The 18,254-nt window shown below is 40.0% G+C and overlaps 4 protein-coding genes across 4 annotated transcripts; 3 read left to right on the top strand and 1 right to left on the bottom strand.

Annotated features, from left to right (window-relative positions):
• Positions 2,179-7,276, top strand: LOC109712906 (probable UDP-N-acetylglucosamine--peptide N-acetylglucosaminyltransferase SPINDLY). The gene is made up of 12 exons (XM_020236714.1): positions 2,179-2,508; positions 2,607-2,680; positions 2,766-2,830; positions 2,917-3,009; positions 3,089-3,190; positions 3,263-3,427; positions 3,553-3,641; positions 3,754-3,875; positions 4,607-4,788; positions 5,217-5,501; positions 5,847-5,994; positions 6,559-7,276. Exons 1-12 carry the CDS (start codon positions 2,288-2,290, stop codon positions 6,915-6,917), a joined length of 1,905 nt encoding a protein of 634 aa, XP_020092303.1. The 5' UTR covers positions 2,179-2,287; the 3' UTR covers positions 6,918-7,276.
• LOC109712916 lies at positions 7,633-9,129 on the top strand. Its single transcript, XM_020236725.1, has 3 exons — positions 7,633-8,357; positions 8,483-8,701; positions 8,871-9,129. Exons 1-3 carry the CDS (start codon positions 7,731-7,733, stop codon positions 8,901-8,903), a joined length of 879 nt encoding a protein of 292 aa, XP_020092314.1. The 5' UTR covers positions 7,633-7,730; the 3' UTR covers positions 8,904-9,129.
• On the bottom strand, positions 9,269-10,620 carry LOC109712924 (BAG family molecular chaperone regulator 1-like). Its single transcript, XM_020236737.1, has 2 exons — positions 10,164-10,620; positions 9,269-9,643 (listed from the first exon to the last, which is right to left on the bottom strand). The coding sequence occupies exons 1-2, from the start codon at positions 10,462-10,464 to the stop codon at positions 9,402-9,404; spliced, it is 543 nt and encodes a 180-aa protein (XP_020092326.1). The 5' UTR covers positions 10,465-10,620; the 3' UTR covers positions 9,269-9,401.
• On the top strand, positions 10,619-18,193 carry LOC109725982 (GPI transamidase component PIG-S). The gene is made up of 14 exons (XM_020255437.1): positions 10,619-10,696; positions 11,745-11,964; positions 12,093-12,807; positions 12,990-13,074; positions 13,209-13,298; positions 13,863-13,936; positions 14,642-14,726; positions 14,812-14,901; positions 15,785-15,906; positions 16,484-16,565; positions 16,682-16,729; positions 17,015-17,087; positions 17,172-17,275; positions 17,655-18,193. The coding sequence occupies exons 1-14, from the start codon at positions 10,619-10,621 to the stop codon at positions 17,772-17,774; spliced, it is 1,986 nt and encodes a 661-aa protein (XP_020111026.1). The 3' UTR covers positions 17,775-18,193.

An 18,254-nucleotide genomic window follows, 5' to 3' on the forward strand; every position in this document is an offset into this window, starting at 1 on the left:
ATCATTCTTTTTATGAAACAAATATATATGATAAATTAAATTAAATTCTAAAATCTCCCACGATGGAATTTGAAAAATGTTATGCATGAACTATACACCGAGTTCAGGCAAAAAATTCGATCGAGTAACTGAGCTGGAGATGAAACAGAAAACTCGGTCCACGTCTTGTCAGTGTGTTGGAAGGTTCCCTTGTGAGTAGTGCTGCTGCTCTCTATGTCCCAGCAGTTGAGGATCAAAAATAAGACAAAATAAATTTGTTCCCAATCCGCTCCGACCCGCTAAGAATGTGCAGTCGAAGGGGAAGAATCTGTTGCTATCTTTGATTCATTTTGACTATTGGTCCGCTAAAATTCGCTCTCTCGGCTCGATCCGTCAAAAATAAAATAGTAAAGAAGCGTAAAAAATAAGATTAAAATCAACATATCTCAGATCCGTTAGCTACATACTATGTTTGCATCTTTGTGATGTGAGGATGATGCTGCTCAACTTTCATATAGTTCTTGTGAACTACTATTTCCGTTTGATGAATCCAAACGCATAGTTTCCGATTTAGCATTAGAGGTTTCAAAATATAACGTGACTTGATCGACTGATTCGTTCGGTTACAAGAATTTTTTTGATCTGAATAAGATATTTTGCTTGAGAAACATTAGGTTCAGATAATGTTGTCTTGTAAAAATTGTAATCAGGATTCGGTCAGATATACATTTCCGATGACCTAAGTTGATTGTTGATTGTATTGATGGTTTAAACAGAAAAAATTGATTTCATTAGAATACATGTTGATCAAATAGTTTAGTTTGACAAGATATGCAGTCCAGTATAATATTTTTTGAGCTTTTCTTTCAAACAAATTTTAGTAATCGGTTCAGGTTTTGAAGTTCATCCTAGATATTTGCCAGTCCTATGGTTTAGATCCAGCTGGACGCATGATATTTTAATTCTTTAATTGGAAAAACTTTAAAAACCCCTCATGTGATTTCGTAGTTTCTTACTTTACCCTCTTGTGATTTAAAATGTATCAATTTGCCCTCATGTTGTTTCGTTTTTATCTTTTTGGTAGCTTTTTCATTAATATTTTATTAAATTATATACAAAAAACTTCAGATATCCATCTAGATTTATCAAATATTCACTTTAGTGCTCTTTAATTTTAACTTATCACTGATTTAAGAAAAAAAAATAATAAAATTGATAAGAAAAAGAGAAAAAAGAAATCACATGGAGACAAATTGATACATTTTAAACCACAGGGAGGTAAAGTGAGAAACTACGAAACCACATGGGGGTTTTTGAAGTATTCCCTTCTTAATTTAAGCAATTGTTCCTTTCATATATATACATCTACAACTTAGTCATAGTATCAATGAAGGAACCTGGCTATAGTATTTGTAAAACACAAAATACTTGGTGCTTATAATTTATCGTCATTAGATCTATTTCTTTAATCATTTTCATCTGTTAGATCATATTATTCAATCAACCACCCACTTAATCTTATGTAACGCCTCAATAGTCCCACATCGGATGAAAAACTAATTCTGATTAAAATATATGAGACCTACACGCTAGTAATAATAATCAGGTTTAAGCATTTTGTGTTGGTGGTTTGAGACCAACAAATTATTATTACCGGCGGGTCGGATTCTTATAATTGATATCAGCCGACTACCAGCCAAAAATACGTGAGCTAAATACTATACAGGGCAAAATGCTGCCCCAATGGGCTAATTATAATAATTAGATTTAAACATTTTGGGCTCGACGAATTATTGTTACTGACAGGTCGGATAGGATATCACTATTATTCTAATCGTACATTACTTAATTTAAGAACGCACCAATGACTCCTTACATTTAAAAGTATAGAAGTTTAATTCTTAATAAAATTTTATTTATTTTAGTTTATTTTAAATAAAATGCCACGATGAACAAACATTTTGACTCGTTACTTAAATCTAATTTAAAAAAAGAGTAAAGCAAATTCAAAACTTTATGATTCAAAATGTCTAATCTTGAAAGGTTACAGGAGTTGAACAAAATTGAGCAACACTATTCACTGTTTGCATAGTCAAAAAGTGAACCTAAATCTTACATAACATCCATTTAAAAATTAGTATTTTTTTTTCCAGTAATTTTATTTTTTGTAATAATAAAAAAATTTAAAAAGTGTTTCATTTCTTTGGGATGTCTGCGTGCTGGCAGAGTTCCGAGTGAGATTTTCCTTTCGCCGAGAAACCCTAGTGCGGAAGTTGTCCGGCAGCCGGCCCCAAGACGGACGAAGAATATGCCGGAAACCCTGCCAGAGCTGCAAGCCGGCAGCCGGTATCCTCCGCCGGCGGCGGCGAAAGATTCAGCCGACAGTCTGCCGCCGCCACCACCGCCACGACATCCTCCTCCTCCTCCTCCTTCCAAGCCGGTTATCATCGCCGATCTCAACGTCGATCCCCCCGAGAGCGACGGCGACGACGACTCCTCCCCCGCCCCCATCGCCCTTCTCCCCGCCAAGTATTGCGCTATTAAATTTAACAAAATTATCATCCTTTATATATATAATATATATATGTCCTATTACCACAGCATGAACTTCAATACTCTGTTTACAGGAGCAGCATCGAGGAGAGCAATGTAGTCAGAAGCACCGTGAAGATGAAAGACCCCGATCTCGTCGAAAGCGAAGGTGCATGCTTGGAGAATTTTAATTTTAATTTTAATTTTAATTTTAATTTTCGCCTGTTTGCTGTAACGCCGCCGGAATCATACAGATCTCGATCACCATTGCCAGGGGGCTTCGGTCCCGCGCGAGGAAAAAGTCAGCAGCCTGAAAGCTGTGAGTTTCTCATAACTCGGATTTTGAGACGAAAGCATTCCTAGTACTGATTAGTATTTTGATGCGAAGCCGATTGTTGCTCGCAGGGCTTGGCTCATGTGGCGAGAAAGATGCTGAAAAATGCGCATGCTCAATTTTTACTGGGGCTGATGTATCAGAGACTCGGTCAACCGCAGAAGGTAGATCGGATCATGATCTTCGCATGCTGACCTTAACTGTCGTTGATCCCGAATCCGATTATCTTGCGCGTGCTTGCAGGCGGTCTCAGCGTACGAAAAGTCGTCTGAAATTTTATTACGAGATGAAGAGGAGGTGCGGAGACCGGATTTGCTCTCGCTAGTGCGGATACACCACGCGCAGGTACGTTAGCGTGCGAGTAGAAGCGTTCCCGTTGCATTTCGGATCTTATGAGCTCTATGTTTCCGAATGCAGTGTGTTTTGCAGGCAAGTACAGGGGATGGCCCCGACAAAGAGCTTGAAGCTGGCGAATTGGATGAAATCCTTGCAAAGCTGAAGAATTCGCTGCAATCAGATGCCAGACAAGCAGCTGTTTGGAATACTCTTGGATCGATACTTCTTAGATCCGGCCGTCTGCAGGTGCCCACGTCTTACCGCTGTTTAAATTTCTTTTCCATTTTATTGATTATAGGGCATTAGGGCACCGTTTGCACTAGTTTTCTCGCCATTTATGTTTTGCTAATCTTTTTTTCTGCTTTCTCCAGAGTGCGATTTCAGTTTTGTCGTCTATCTTGGCTCTTGTTCCAGACTACTTGGACTCCCTTGCAAATCTTGGCGTCGCATACCTTCAAAGGTGTTGCCTTTATCCACATCTTTGTATAGCTTCTTTCATATCTGATTTATTCTATGTGGATTAGTTGTATGTGCATGTTTTTACGCTAGTGACTGCTCGTAATAACTTCCAGCGGTAATTTGGAGCTTTCTGCTAAATGCTTTCAAGATCTTGTCCTGAAAGATCAAAACCATCCTGCTGCTCTGGTCAACTATGCGGCTTTTCTTCTCTGTAAATATGGATCAATTATTGCAGGTATGACAGACGCATTGAGTTTCGTCCTGTAATCTCTGTAAGCCTGTTAGGTGCAATGTGGTTTATTTGTTGAAACTCTCATGGAGGGTTCACCATGTTAACTTGTACTGCAGGGATTCATGTTTAAAATTCTTAATACACAGTATGTGATTGCATATATATTCCTCAAATTATATGTAGTTTCTTGCACTTACAAATTTAAAATTTGCATCTTCTTCATAAAGTAAATTTTAAACGGGGCTGCAAAAAAAACCATGCCTTAAAATTGGGAACTGTTAAAATCGATTTGTGTAAAAGGAATTAACAATCCTGGTGCAAAGGTGTGTTTGTTCGAGACTAGCTTGCTAGCATAAACCTAAGCTGTGATATGTTGGCATTAGCTGCCGTGCAACCTGCCACGCCAGAACAAGATCGGAATGCCCTCATGGTGCTGCATGAGAATCCGAACCCATCGAACTAATAAATATCAGCACCTTATCTTTGATCTTACTATTTCATCACCACATCTATATGGCTTCTCGTGGACTTGTCACACTTCTGCTTCTCATCTTAGATGCACTCATCCTTGGTGGATACTCTTTATACCAGGTCAGCCAAAATTGCACGACATTATGGATTTATGCATAAAAATTCTAGTGGATAACTGATTCCTTCATCCGAACTAGTTAATAGTTTGTCCTCCTTTCTTTAATGATTAATTTTCAAGTAATTATGCTGCGTTGACCATGCAGGGCCAGGGGCTAATGCAGGTGAAGGGCCTTATCCGCATCAAGTTGAAGCTGTGAGTGTTGCAAAAGAGTGCCTAATGGCAGCAATCAAGGCTGACCCTAAAGCTGCATCTTTATGGGTGAATCTTTCTAATGCATACGATGTAGCTGGTGAACACAGGAACTCACGAAGGTGCTTGGAGCAGGTATTGACCACTTGTCTTTGATTTTACAATTTAGTGCAAGCCTTTCACAACATTGAGATTGGTGCGTAAGCAGTTCTAAGAAGTCCTCACTTGATTGCACTTGTGACTCTTTGATATCTATGCATGATTCTCTGCCACAACAATGTTAGAATTTCTTGAGTTGGAGAGGCACATCGCATGCAAAATCTTTTAACTTAGTGACAGTATTGCTTCAGGGCATGTAACTTACGTAGTATTGTGCTATGCTAACTGTTATCACATGTACTCAGATAGCTAACTGTTATCACATGTAATTCAAGGCACGCTTCGTGTATTCTGTAAATCTGTATCCGGAAAGGGATCTAGATATTTATAGTTCATTTACATTTAAGGAGATGGTGAATTTTTACTCCAAAAACTTCTCTAATGTCATGCCGACAACTGTGCAGGCAGCAAAGTTGGAGCCTAATCAAATGTCTGCTCGGTATGCTATAGCAGTTCATCGCGTCAAAGATGCTGAGAGATCGCAACTATCTTCTGAGCAGCTTTTCTGGGCTGCAAATGAAATGGCAACAATTCTAAAAGAAGGCGATCCAGCAGTAATTGATCTTCCGATCACATGGGCAGGGCTGGCAATGGCTCACAAGGCGCAACATGAAATTGCTGCTGCTTTTGAAACTGTTCAGATGGATCTGGATGAGGCAGAAGGTCGAGCTATATGCACATTAAAGCAGGTGATATTTTTATATACCTTTTAGGAGCACTGAACTGCAATGGTGTTTGATGAATATTCTTTTAGAATATTTCGCAAAACTTTTCTATTTTGATCCAATTCTATATTCACACAAACCAAGGCCACCTATTCACTCTAAAATGCATGATAGTTTATGTAATTGTGAATGCTCGTATCAGGGAGAGGATAGCAAGAATTGATACCATTTTTAATCACTTTGTTCGATAGTCAGATTTTCGGGGTGAAGTCTAGAAAAATGGAATCAGGAATAGTTATTTTGTGGTGACTTTGTCTCTTGAATTTATATTGATCTCTTGAATTTATATTGATGATAAATCGGTAACAGGCGATCGAGGAGGACCCCGATGATGCAGTTCAATGGCATCAACTTGGATTGCACAACCTCTGTACCATGAAGTTTAATACTTCAGTGAAGTTCTTCAAGGCAGCAGTAGCCCGCTGTCAGGAGTGCAGCTATGCTTGGTCTAATCTCGGTAATCTATTTATTGACTTGCTTTTTTAAGTAATGTTCTTTTCTCTACGGACTAGATATTATAAGGAAAGGCAGCATGCCAAACAGTGTGACATTGGTTGCTTATTAATTTAATACCCTTAGAGGGTTGATATAAAGATTTGGAGGAAGGGAGAAGTCAATTTTTGTGGAGGCCGAAGAATGGAATTTGGATTTGTTTGTGAACTCTTGAGGAAATTTCCTAATGACGATGATGCAGTCACTTTGCTGAAGAATGGAATGTGGCTTTTTTTTTTTTTTTTTTGCCTCCTAAACAAACAAAGAAGAATTTTGGATCTTATAGTGGAAGTAGTCGGAGATTGAATTACTGAAAACACTAGGCTATCCAATTTGGAATTAACTTTGTTGTATCCAATATCCAAATTTTCGTCAGAAAGAAAATTGAACAATAAAATTTTATTACGTTTTCTATGTCCATTTCCAACGTCTCTTGCTTTCTTTTTAAAATTTGTTTGCAAAAGAGTTCCCACTGTTGCCGAACTCGCCCTATTTATTGTAGCTTACATTTATGCTTTCTCACTTGCAGGTATTGCATTGCAATTATCTAATGACCCATCGTCGGCTGAGACGGTATACAAGCGAGCGCTCTCATTGTCTACGGCCCAACAGGCGCACGCCATCCTTTCCAACCTCGGAAATCTTTACCGTCAGCAGAGAAGGTTTGAACCGGCAAGAGCTATATTTTCAAAATCTCTAGAACTCTGCCCGGGATATGCGCCTGCTAATAACAACCTTGGGCTTGTTTTCGTTGCCGAGGGCTCCTGGGAGGAGGCCAAAAACTGTTTCGAGAAGGCTCTTCGTTCTGATCCATTGCTTGATGCCGCCAAATCCAACATGGTGAAAGCAATGGCCATGTTGAGGGTTAGCGGAAGCGGAACAGCATGACAAAATTCATCGTACATAGAATTGGGGAACAAGACATCGATTTTTTCAACATAGAATTGGAAGTTCTGTGGTATGGTCGGGTTGTTCGAACAAGTTTGGTTCAAGCCAAATCGACATCTTTGTGCATTAGTGCGGAAGTCATTTTGCATCTTTGATTGACGAGAAAAGTTTGGTGCGATAGAAAGATGAATGGGATCACGTGCTTAGCGTCACGCATGTGTAGACCAGGGCATGATAATCTGGGAAATTGTTCAATGTAATCTAAACAAGTGTATAAAATTGTATATTGCTCCGAGCATGTTTCTATCTGTACATAAAGGGATGTATTATTCTCAGGTTCGAAAGCAAATTGTTGTGCAGGTGTGTGTGTGTGTGTGTGTGTGTGTGTTGTTTTTTTATTATGTTTTTATGTTTTAGGTATATAATGCATGGGCTTTTGTAGCTGCGTGGAAAAACAATTGGGCTGGGCCGGGCAAGCCCTGGACCGGCCGGTCCAGGTTTTGTCGGCCCGGTCCATTAGCATTAAAGTAGATCGAACGGATAAGATCTCTCCATCACGTATCTCCCGTGACATACACTCCGTGACCCACCTTACGACCCCCGTGTCCGAAGCTGCCACCGTGGCAACGAAATCTCGGATAACCCCCAATCCCCATCTCCCGCCAAGTAATGTTCTGCCACGTGTCACTCTTTTTCCACGTCATCCCATCCTCAGGCAAAAAGTGCACTCCTTTTCCCCCTCTCTCTCCCTCCAGAGAGGGGAGAAAAAGAAAATATCTTCTTCTTGATATTTTTTGTTGTAGCTTCACAACCATGCGGAGCAAATCCCGCCAATCTCCTTCTCGGCGATCGAAATCGCGTAAACTTAAATACATCAGCATCAGCCGCCATTTTACGCGGTCGACCGAGATGAGTAACACCGTCGATAGTCGGCGCGAGCGGCGCCATCTGCAGCAGCAGCAGCAGCAGCAGCAGCTGGATCTCTTTCCGCTCCACCCGGAGAACGACCGCGATCCCCACGTCGCCTATCTCCTCGATTCGGGCAACGGCAGCAGCATCGACATCGGTGCTCCCAATCTCACCGACCTCCTCGGCGGCTCCACCGCCTCCTCCTCTCCGGCTTCGTCACCTTTGGATTGGGACTGCGGCAGCGGAGGAGTTGACGGAGATGGGCTGGCGAGGAAGGCGCTGCGCGGAAGGGAGAGGTGGGTGTACTGCTGCGCGTCGTCGTCGTCGGAAGAGGAGGTGGCGAGTGGCGCCACCGCCGCCAGCGGAATTGATCATTATTTGTGGCGCGACCTGCCGCCGCCGCCGGCGGCGGCCCTCTCTCTTAAGCTGGACTATGAAGTGATCCTCACGGCTTGGTCCGGCCGCGGGTCGCTTTACATCGACGGTGATGGGCCTCAAGTTGTTCCTGAGATCTACCACACCGCCTCGCCGGTGAGTTCACCTACTTCTCATATTATTTCTATAATTAGTTTAAAATTATATTATAGTTTGTTTGTGCGTCCAACCCTTAATAATTGTTAAGAAAAAGGAGTGGTTGATTTGGTTGTGACGGGCAGGTGTTGGTGGAGGTGGGGTCGGGACCGGCGGGGATGTGGAGCGTGCCGGAACAGAAGTGCGGCAGCAGCAGCGATCGGATGGAGGAGGACGAGAAGGTGGCGGGGAACAGGGAAGCGAGGGTGAAGCGTTACAAGGAGAAGAGGCAGAGCCGCCTCTTTGCGAAGCGGATTCGCTACGAAGTGCGCAAGCTCAACGCCGAGAAACGGCCTCGCCTGAAGGTATTTGTTATAAAATAGTGTTGCTCACCGATTCTTATTTCTTATACCGCATATTTCAAAAATTTACAAAAATGCACAAAGGAAGGGAGGTGATTTATTAGTGCTTGTTCCTGGAATCTTAACCATCCAAAGAAGATTAATCGTCTTCTTGTTTGATCTCTTCTTGCAGGGTCGATTTGTAAAGATGAAAGATGATATGTGAAAAGCTTCCTACAATACCTGGATTTTAATCCAGATCCACCTTTCCTAGATTACGAATAGATAGTTGTTGTGATTATGTTTGAGCAACTACACTTTGTCAACATGTAAATTGGGATTTCTTAAAACGGGCACGTGAAATGCTCGTTACTACAAAGTCAATTTTTAGCACAATGATCTTTTTCTCATCCACCTACTCTAAAATAATAAAACGAAGGCCTTGTTCGGTATGTTTGGCTTTCTGATGAGACCTTAATTTTTTACTTTTACGTCTATTTTGACTGTATTGATTCTCCAGTTTAGCTAAACATTATAGTAAAATTTATTGTTATCTTTTGCTCATAACTCTTCTAAACACAAGGAACATAGATAACTGGCAATGTAGAACATTTACAATCCTATACATAATTAAAGGGAGCCTCCATTCATTTTCACCAGATTAATTCATGAAAGGGGCAAATTAACACTAATTAAATTAGCTAAACCCTAGCTTAGAGCTGAATCAGTGCAGCAGTGGGTAGCAGTGGGTGCTGTTAATTCCCAAAAGCTGGGCTGGGGTGGTGGACCCAACAAGCTTTTTTTGCTCCTTGATGGCTGGGTCCTCCAGCAGGAGCAGTTTGTCCTGGTCTCCAACTCCCACCATGTGGAGGTGATCCCCATCCTCTCTCTCCCTGCCTCTGTACACAAGCCTCTGCTCTCTTGGTTTCAGCCCAGTCACCAACCACAACAACTGCTTCAACTCTCCTGTTGTGCACAAATGCATGCAATTAAAATCATTACAAATGTGGACTTTCAATTTAATGCTTTCATATATATAATAATAATATAGTATATGTAGAGTAAAAACTTTTGTTTTGCTATTTTCATTTGTTGACTAAATTATTGAATCGAGTTAGATAATTTTGGAAGCAAGCAGGTAGGTGTTCGTGCTTTCATTTTGCTGTTAATAATAATAGGACATCTGAATAGATGATCGATTGACGATTTAATTATTCGATAAAATATATTTAGTAATCAAATGCTTTTAAAATCAATGATTTTAAAGCATGATATGTTTAACGCTACTCAATTCAAATTGGTATAGAATTAGACAGAAATATAATTGCCGCCATTCAAACCAAGATCATTATTACTGCAGTCTAATATCGAAGGGCTCTACAATCTATTCTTATGACAACATTCTTTACGAAAAAAATACTCTACATAATGTTTAACGGCCCCTATTTTGTGCAAGCATTGTTAGTAATGAACTTATAATACTCACCAAAAGTAGAGGTGGCTCCAATGGAGATGCCATGGCACTGAGAGCCCATGGAGACTCTAACTCGAATCACTTCATCATCACCATCTCTCGATCCGCCAACTCCTCTCTTCTGAACCAGCATTCCGCCGGGCCGCAGCTCCCACTCGACCTCTCCGCGGCTGCAGCCGCCGCCGCCGCCGCCGACATTAACCTTGCAATTGCTGATCCTCACGATGAAGAGCCTCCTCAACCTCACAAGCTTAATCATCTCTCTCTCTATGTATATCTCTATCTTCTTGTAGATGATGATAATTGTGGGCATAGGAGTTTATAGAGGGCCTGAGGAGGGAGTTTCAGAAGAAGACAAGCCGATCTTGGTGATAAGCAAGTGATGGTTTTAAGATATATAATAAAAGAAATGGATTTGGTTTGTTAATTTAATTGGAGTCTTTATTAAAGAAGCAAGATAAGTAAAGATGGGAGCTAGGGGGGTTGTTGGGAGGGTGGGGCTGCACCGCCTGCACATGGGGGGAGGTGACGGCGGCACCGCTCGCGTGAATGGCGCGCCGACAGGCGTCATTTCGGCGCTCGTTTTTGCTTCGTTTGTTAGCCCGCGAAAATGTACGCAGCGGCTGCCTGTCTGTTCTATCCGTTCACGTGTAATAAAAGAATTTAAATTTTTTAAAAAAGTTTACTTGTTTTTTAAATAGTACTATAAACTTTTAATGTTGATGGATTTTTAAATTTAAATTTCAAATTAAGCTTACCGTCTAGCTCCTTAACATGATGGCCAAATACATTATTATTGTACTACAGAATATTTTAAAAAAANGTTTACTTGTTTTTTAAATAGTACTATAAACTTTTAATGTTGATGGATTTTTAAAATTTAAATTTCAAATTAAGCTTACCGTCTAGCTCCTTAACATGATGGCCAAATACATTATTATTGTACTACAGAATATTTTAAAAAAATTTAATTTTTTTTATATTATTTATAAAATTATAGTTGTAATTACCACAAAAAATAAATTTAAAAAATGCAAACGCTGGGGGAATCATACAGTTTTTCAAACTGTGATAGTAATTATCTGATAAACTAATTGAGTATCAATTTTCGGTTCAAATGTTGTCAAAGTGGGGAAATAAAATAAAAAGGGTTAATTATATACAGTTCTCTGTAAAAATATCAAATAATCAATATATATTTCTACAAAATATAACTTTTTATATTTATTCATGCAAAAATTTTAATATTTTTAATTATACTCCTGTTAATCCGCTAGAAAAAAGTTTAGTATAGATAAAATATTTAATTCAAGCTAGCAAATGAATTAAATTAAACTTGCTACTCCTCTTATTTTATTTTATTTCTAATGGCAGAAAGAAAAAAAAATTAATAATTGAAAATTTTTGGAAAGATATTTTTAAATAATTTTAATTATTAAAATTTTTAAAAAAATACATTTGTGATGATAAAAATATTATTTTATTTATTTTTTTTTGTACTCTATCGATAATAAACTAAAGTAGCAAATATAAATATTATTAATATTTTACAAAAATAAATATAGGTAATTAAATTTTATAAAAATACATTAGACCGTCAAATCTGGTGTTCATCACAGGACGGCACAAATCTCAAAGCCAGTTCAACTGCGGACTGCGCTCGGAAGTGATTTTGTTGGAAAAGAAAGAGAGTGCAAAACTAATTCACTTGAAACGGACTCGCCGTCGTCGGCACTCTCCGACCGCCGACCCACCACGCCGGGCAAGAAGCGCCTTCTCCTCACCCTCTCCGTCCTCCTCTCCTTCCTCGCCGGTAACAACTCCCCACCCCCCAACCCATTTCTAGGGTTTCCCCCCTTCCTCCTCCTTCTCCTCTCTCTCTCTCTATCTCTCTCTCTCTCTCTCTCTCTCACCACGTCTCCTCCTTCTCCTCCTCTTTAGGTCTCCCGTTCCTCCTCAAATCCACCGAGATCTACCGCTCCCCTCTCCCCTACGCCTCCCTCTCCTCCCTCCCCCGCTCCGACCCCCCCTCCGTCCCCTGCCGCTTCCACGCCCTCTTCCTCCGCCCCGCCGACCCCGACCTCGCCGATCGCCTCGCTCTCTCCATCTCCGATGAGCTGCGGCGGCGCCGCCGACGATCCGCGGACCACCCCTTCGGCTGCTGCGGAGGCGATTTCGCCGTCTCCGTGACCGTCGACTCCCGCGGGAGCTGCGTCGGCAGTGGCGCTGCCCCCGCGTGCCTCTGGAGCTGCGGCGCCGTCGATCCCGCTGAATTTGCCGGTCGCGACGATGAGGCTGTCGATGAATTGCTGGATTCGGCGCTCAATGGCGGGCGCGGTGAGTGTTCGGGGACTATTTGCTGTGGCGGCGGCGGCGGCGGCACGGTTTACAGTGTTGTTGTGGTGCAAGGAGAGGAAGGCGACGAGCGGCAGGCGAGGGTCGTGGTCGGCAAGCACCGACATGCTTGGATGGTGGGGAGGATCGATGAGGAGGACGCGGTCTCAATGATCGGGAAGATATTTGCAAAGTACTTCATGAACGGTGGGGTGGAAAATGGGGGAGGGAAAGAAGAGTTCATGCCCGTTGGATCAGATGGAAGCGTCGTTCTTTCGTTCAGCCTGTTGAATGCTGATCCGAATGACTGGGTTTACGACTGGTAAATGGCGAAATCAAATTTGTTTTGATCAAATTGTTACTACCTATTGCTTTGTCTTTCTACAAGCCTTCTGTGAACACAAGGTCATTGAGTTGTTTCATAATTGCGAGTAATAAGGCAGAGTGTTGACAGTTAGACCTCTTTAGCTTGTTAGAGTGTTGACAATTATTTGTTCTGCACAGGGAGTTTCAAAAAATAGGGGAAAACATGTTGGCTCCTGTGGCGGAGGCTTTGGCACCAATAGCTAACATAAGCATAGAGAGTCAGGTGATAGCTTTGTTTTTTTATTCTGACTTTAATTCGAAATGCATCTGAGTTTTAGGAATGAACCTGACTGTTTATCTTTTCTTTGTTATCTGCAAGTAGATTGTTTTCTTCTAATCTTTCCAGACCTTGTTTAGGTCTTATACCACACTCCGAAGTCATCTAATTCTTTGTGGGACGACAAGTTGGATAGTTGGATTCTCAGCATTGGAGATCTTCCTTTCTTTGTACGTTTCTTAGTTATTCTTTATATGCCATTTCTGCATTTCTGGGTTATCAACTTATTACGCAACAAATGATAGCGTTATATGTAAGATTGATGCATGAGTCTTCTTGAGCAGCAAGGGGTATTTTGTGTCCAAATGCCTTTTACTCAAATATATGATGTGAATATCTAATGTAGCATTCAATCCAATGTTGAATTAATTTTTTTCACTTGTATGATGTGATGATATACTGGTTTAGAGAGATGGAAGTGTATGAATTTATTAGTTCTGCTGTCAAGATGGTCGAGAGTCAGCAATTCTTTTTTTTTTTTTGGTCTTTTGGGGCGGACGTAAGTGTTTTTGCTGTTTATGTAACTTATACACTAAACTTGCTGGATTGTCCCTTTTGGTGTACTCCTATGTTACAAGTTTCTTGTGTTTTTCAATCCCAATTTCCTCAGTTTACTATTAAGTGATACTATGTCGCTCTATCTTTAAAGTTTATCTCAAGTTTACAGCTGCAAAATATTTGCTCATCTATGCTTATTTGGAGTGTTGCCCTAAGATATTCAATAAAATTTACAGGTTAACTCAAATGAGTGGCATTTGGATACATCTATTTCAGCTACAGGACGATCAAAAGTTCTACAATTTGTGGTGTATATTCTTTCATCCATAGTTGCATCTTTGGTTTTGTTTGTGTTGTTGCACTGCATTTATTTGATTATTATTCTCTTGGTTTAACAGTGTTGTAATGAAAGAATGTAGTATTAGGGCACAGTGTTCGCCATTTTCACCTTCCCTACTTCAAGATAGAACACGCATTAAAAAACCTTAAAAAGTGCTAACAACTTTCATTTTGAGCTAAAGCCTGGCTAAGAAGAGGCGTATCCTTTTTTTAAATTATTAGTCAATCAAACCCCTGTCAAATCCTTTTGCTTTACAGTTTCTTTTTGATAGTTCTCCTTTCCTCTTCTTCTTCTTCCTTGGCTGTTATGGATGTGCTATTGATACTATAATAATCTTTCTTTCCATTCAATGATGTTCGATTTTTTTCCTTTTTCTCCAATGCTATTGAAACTCCATTCACCCCCTCCCCCCTTCCCTCTCCTCCTCCCCACAACCCCCCCAGTGATATTCCTTTTAGTATCTAAATGGGCTTGAGTAAGCTGCTAACAAAAATACGATTCAGACTATCAAGTTTGTATCTAAGAATGCGTGATAGAATAAAGAAAAAAAAATTGCTCGTAAAATGCAATTTATGGCTTTCTGTGATTAGTTTCTTCTACTAAGAACAATTATTGAAGGCCATGGGAGACTGAGCAAATGTATTAGCTAAAATTTCTTCTTGGAATTGTTGCTAGATACGTGCCCTCTGCAAGGGAATGCCCTCTTTACTTGCAACTTCCAGATGGAAAAGCATCCAAGACTAATGCTTTTATATCTCCTGTAAGTGTTAATTGTTGCTTTGTTGCTTTGTTGCTTTTTCCTATTGATACTTTTACACCCGGAGTTCTGTGAAAAATTTTCTCAGATGTGGGGAGGTGTCGTTGTTTGGAACCCACCACAGTGTTCTTCGGATTCTCAAAAGATGCATACGGCCAGAAATAGAATATCAGCTCAGGTAACATCTTAAATTTTTGTTTTGTAGTTAAACTTGTTTGCTGATACCACATGAACCGTACATTGGGCTAGGGCAATTATGTAATTTGGTTCCATTCCATTGTATTAATTGGAGATAGGGTGTAAACGAGCCAATCCATGAGTGAGCTGACCTCTGCTCAACTCAGCTTGTAAGTACATACTATTCAGTTGAGCTGGGCTAGGCCGAGCTGGAGCTCGTCTCGCCACTTAGTTGAGCCAGCTCAAGCTTGGCTTAAGAGTTTGTTGGACCTAGCACCCGATTGGCTCATTCCGAGCACTCAACGAGGACTTCTGTTTTTCTAAGGAGCAAGACCACCATTTCAGCCTTAGACAGTCCCTGGGGATTAGACAATAACACCAATGTGCAACTGTCACCAAAAAATAGCAAATGTTAAAAATCATGTTTTAATGCCATCAATAGAGTTTATTGCTAATCTTAAACACCCTCGAGAGCTAGCAAATCGAGATCCTTTATGTCAAATTTTTGTGGACTCAGACTTGGTCAGAATATGTGCTTTGAATTAGTTCTACTCATTTTGAATCTGATATGATTATATAGCGACTAAATATTTCCTAACATATTGGCTGACTTTGTTTCTATATTGCACAGGATGCAACATGATTACAATTTTGAATTAGTAGTGGTTTCCCAATGCTCATAAGATGATAACAATTTTATTTTCTTTGTTTTTGACTGAAGTATTCGCTCTGTTTGTCTCTCTCTCTTTGTTTAGTCATATCTTAAACCATACTTTTCTTTGTACAATCATCATAAAGATTAAACAGAAAAGCGGAGAACTTATTTCCAATTGTCTCGGCTTTTGGCATCTTATGCCTTACCACGAACGCATCCTGTGAAACAGGACCTTCAGAAGATACTTGAAGTCTTTGTTGGGCAACTCCGGCTTTTATTTGGTGTTAACTCAAGCCATAAAGAAAGCGGGATATCTAAATTTATAGCTAGTGAGAAGGGTTTCACAGAATGGTAAAAGACCTTAACTACTTGGTTATAAGCATTTCAACTTGGTTCTAGTGCAACTTCAAAGTGTTACTGGCTTTCAACCTTTTGAGGAATACAATGAGTGCCTGATTCTGATACCATTAGATACTGTCCTGCTTCCCAAATCATCATACATTTCACTTTTTGCAGCTTTATATTGGATACTTTTCTGGTCCTTGTTTGCTGCAGACTCAAAAGTTTTGGAAATTTCAATAACTTTTGAGAAAATGTCACTCCAAAAATTTCCATAGAATTTTAATGAGAAGCTATTTATCAGTAGATGCAATCTTGACATTTTAAGAAAGGATAATCTCAAAATGCAGCATTTTCTGTTTTAGTAAGTACTCCATAGTAAGATTAAGGCAATAATAAAATGTTTTGATGTACTAGTGTCTGCATGTTCTCTGTTAAACACTTTTGGATTGGACATCATCAGTTATCATGTGAATTACAAGTTACAAAGCCCTTATATGTAGCAAACTGTAACAATATGACTTTATGAGTAGTATATTGAACGTGAGCATTTTTGAATTTTGAAAGGCTACAACTCTATTGTTTGCAGGGAATTGGATGTGTTGTATCGGCACCATGCATGCTCCAATATCCTGTCATGCCTTACTACCCTTGAATCTCTTTCCAACCTAGTATGTTTCCAGTCTGCTCTTTGGCTTCCGTTCTGCAAAAAACAAAAAGCAATAATTATATTTTCCCTATTCTTTGTGATGCTTATACATTGTGATTGTTATGATACGTTATTTAGGTCCAATCACTTCCACGAATGATTGTTACAGATGAAATAGGCAAACAGGTTTGTCCCATTTCTTTTGATTTTGTCTATCCATTTTCCTTGGCAGATATGCATAAAGAGCAAATATATCCTAGAGACGTAGTAATGTAGTGTCGTGAATCAATTTAAGATTTGTAAGCTGACTGCTGTAGTGAAGTTTGAGCTTCTAGGCTAGTTTCTCTATTTAGAATCTGTGCCGTAGCCCGTAGTACAGTTTGCATTCACAGGCTTGAGTCTTCAGTCTCTTCCCTTTCTTGGTTTCTTGTTTCTTGTATTCAGATTACCACCTATTTCTTTGATCTTCAGGTAAAGCTTTCACTTGAAGCCGCATATTTAGCTCAAAGAAATGCATCTCTCGGTATAAATGATGCATCAGCTGGTGCGTTTAGCGCAATTTTCCTTTTGTCTAACTTTGTAAGCTCAGGTAAACAATCTGCTAACTCTCTTATGTATTGCCTTTCAGAGTCCTCAACAAAAGCAAGAGCCTTGGCTGAGGATGCATTTTTCCATCCATCCATTATGTCAATTAGTTATTCCTCCATCGAACACTACTTTGCGATTTACATGGTGAGTTATTTAATACTTACCGTGACCGTATTTTTGTTCATTTTCAACCGGCCAGAACACAGAGTTGTCCATCGCCCAATCTTGCTACTTCATATCTTAGAGATTGTTCACATTGATACAATCACGATAGAGTAGCTCTGTTTCTGAGATAGGTACTGGAACCTTAATTCAGTTGCAAGTCGGTCTAGTCCTACTCACCCTTCCAGCTTCTGCAAATCAATTTTCCCTTCACCATATTAAGCACATTTAAGCTTTTTTGACTCTTTTAACTAGTTATATCCAATTACAGTATTACTTTTTTCTGGCTTTCTCCTCATGGTACATGGATCTTTTTCTATGTCAGCTGAATGATCCTTTCTTTTTTAATGGTGTTCAACAGCCTTTTTTCGCACCAGTTTGTTTGCATGTACTCCTGGCGGCTATCAAAGAAGTGAAACGATACAGGAGGGAGCGTGCAAAATATTTGGCATTTCTTGCCGCCCAAGCCGGATCCTCCTAATTAAGAAGTAGCATGTATCGCACATAGGAATACGCTTCCTGATCCTTCAACACAGTTTTGGTTAAAGGCCGCTTGTAGATTCTGTGTGCCAGATTGATTTTGTTGCTGTTCTGCTTTTGGATGAAAAACTTTTTTGTCATAACTTGATTATATGCGACAAGTTTCAAGGAAGCACAAGTTGCAGGCTTAGCGTAGGTACTGAGAGGCATAAAACTGGTTCGCAAATGCATACCATATTCGGCATCTCTTAGTTCATGTTAATTATTATATAGGCTGATACCAGCCCCTCTCCCAAGTTTGTTGAAGATGATCTACTACGAGTTGTCGTTAACTATGTGATCTCACTGATTATTGAGCTTCTATCTGTTCTTGTACTATGGAATTTTATAGATTAAATAGCTCTACTCTTGTTGCTCAAAGCATGATCGCCCTTAAATTTGCATTTTCCTGTGCATATGCTTGTTTGGTTGTTGAAATAAG

Source organism: Ananas comosus, linkage group 1 (genome assembly GCF_001540865.1).
Source record: "Ananas comosus cultivar F153 linkage group 1, ASM154086v1, whole genome shotgun sequence".
NCBI classification, from domain to species: domain Eukaryota; kingdom Viridiplantae; phylum Streptophyta; class Magnoliopsida; order Poales; family Bromeliaceae; genus Ananas; species Ananas comosus.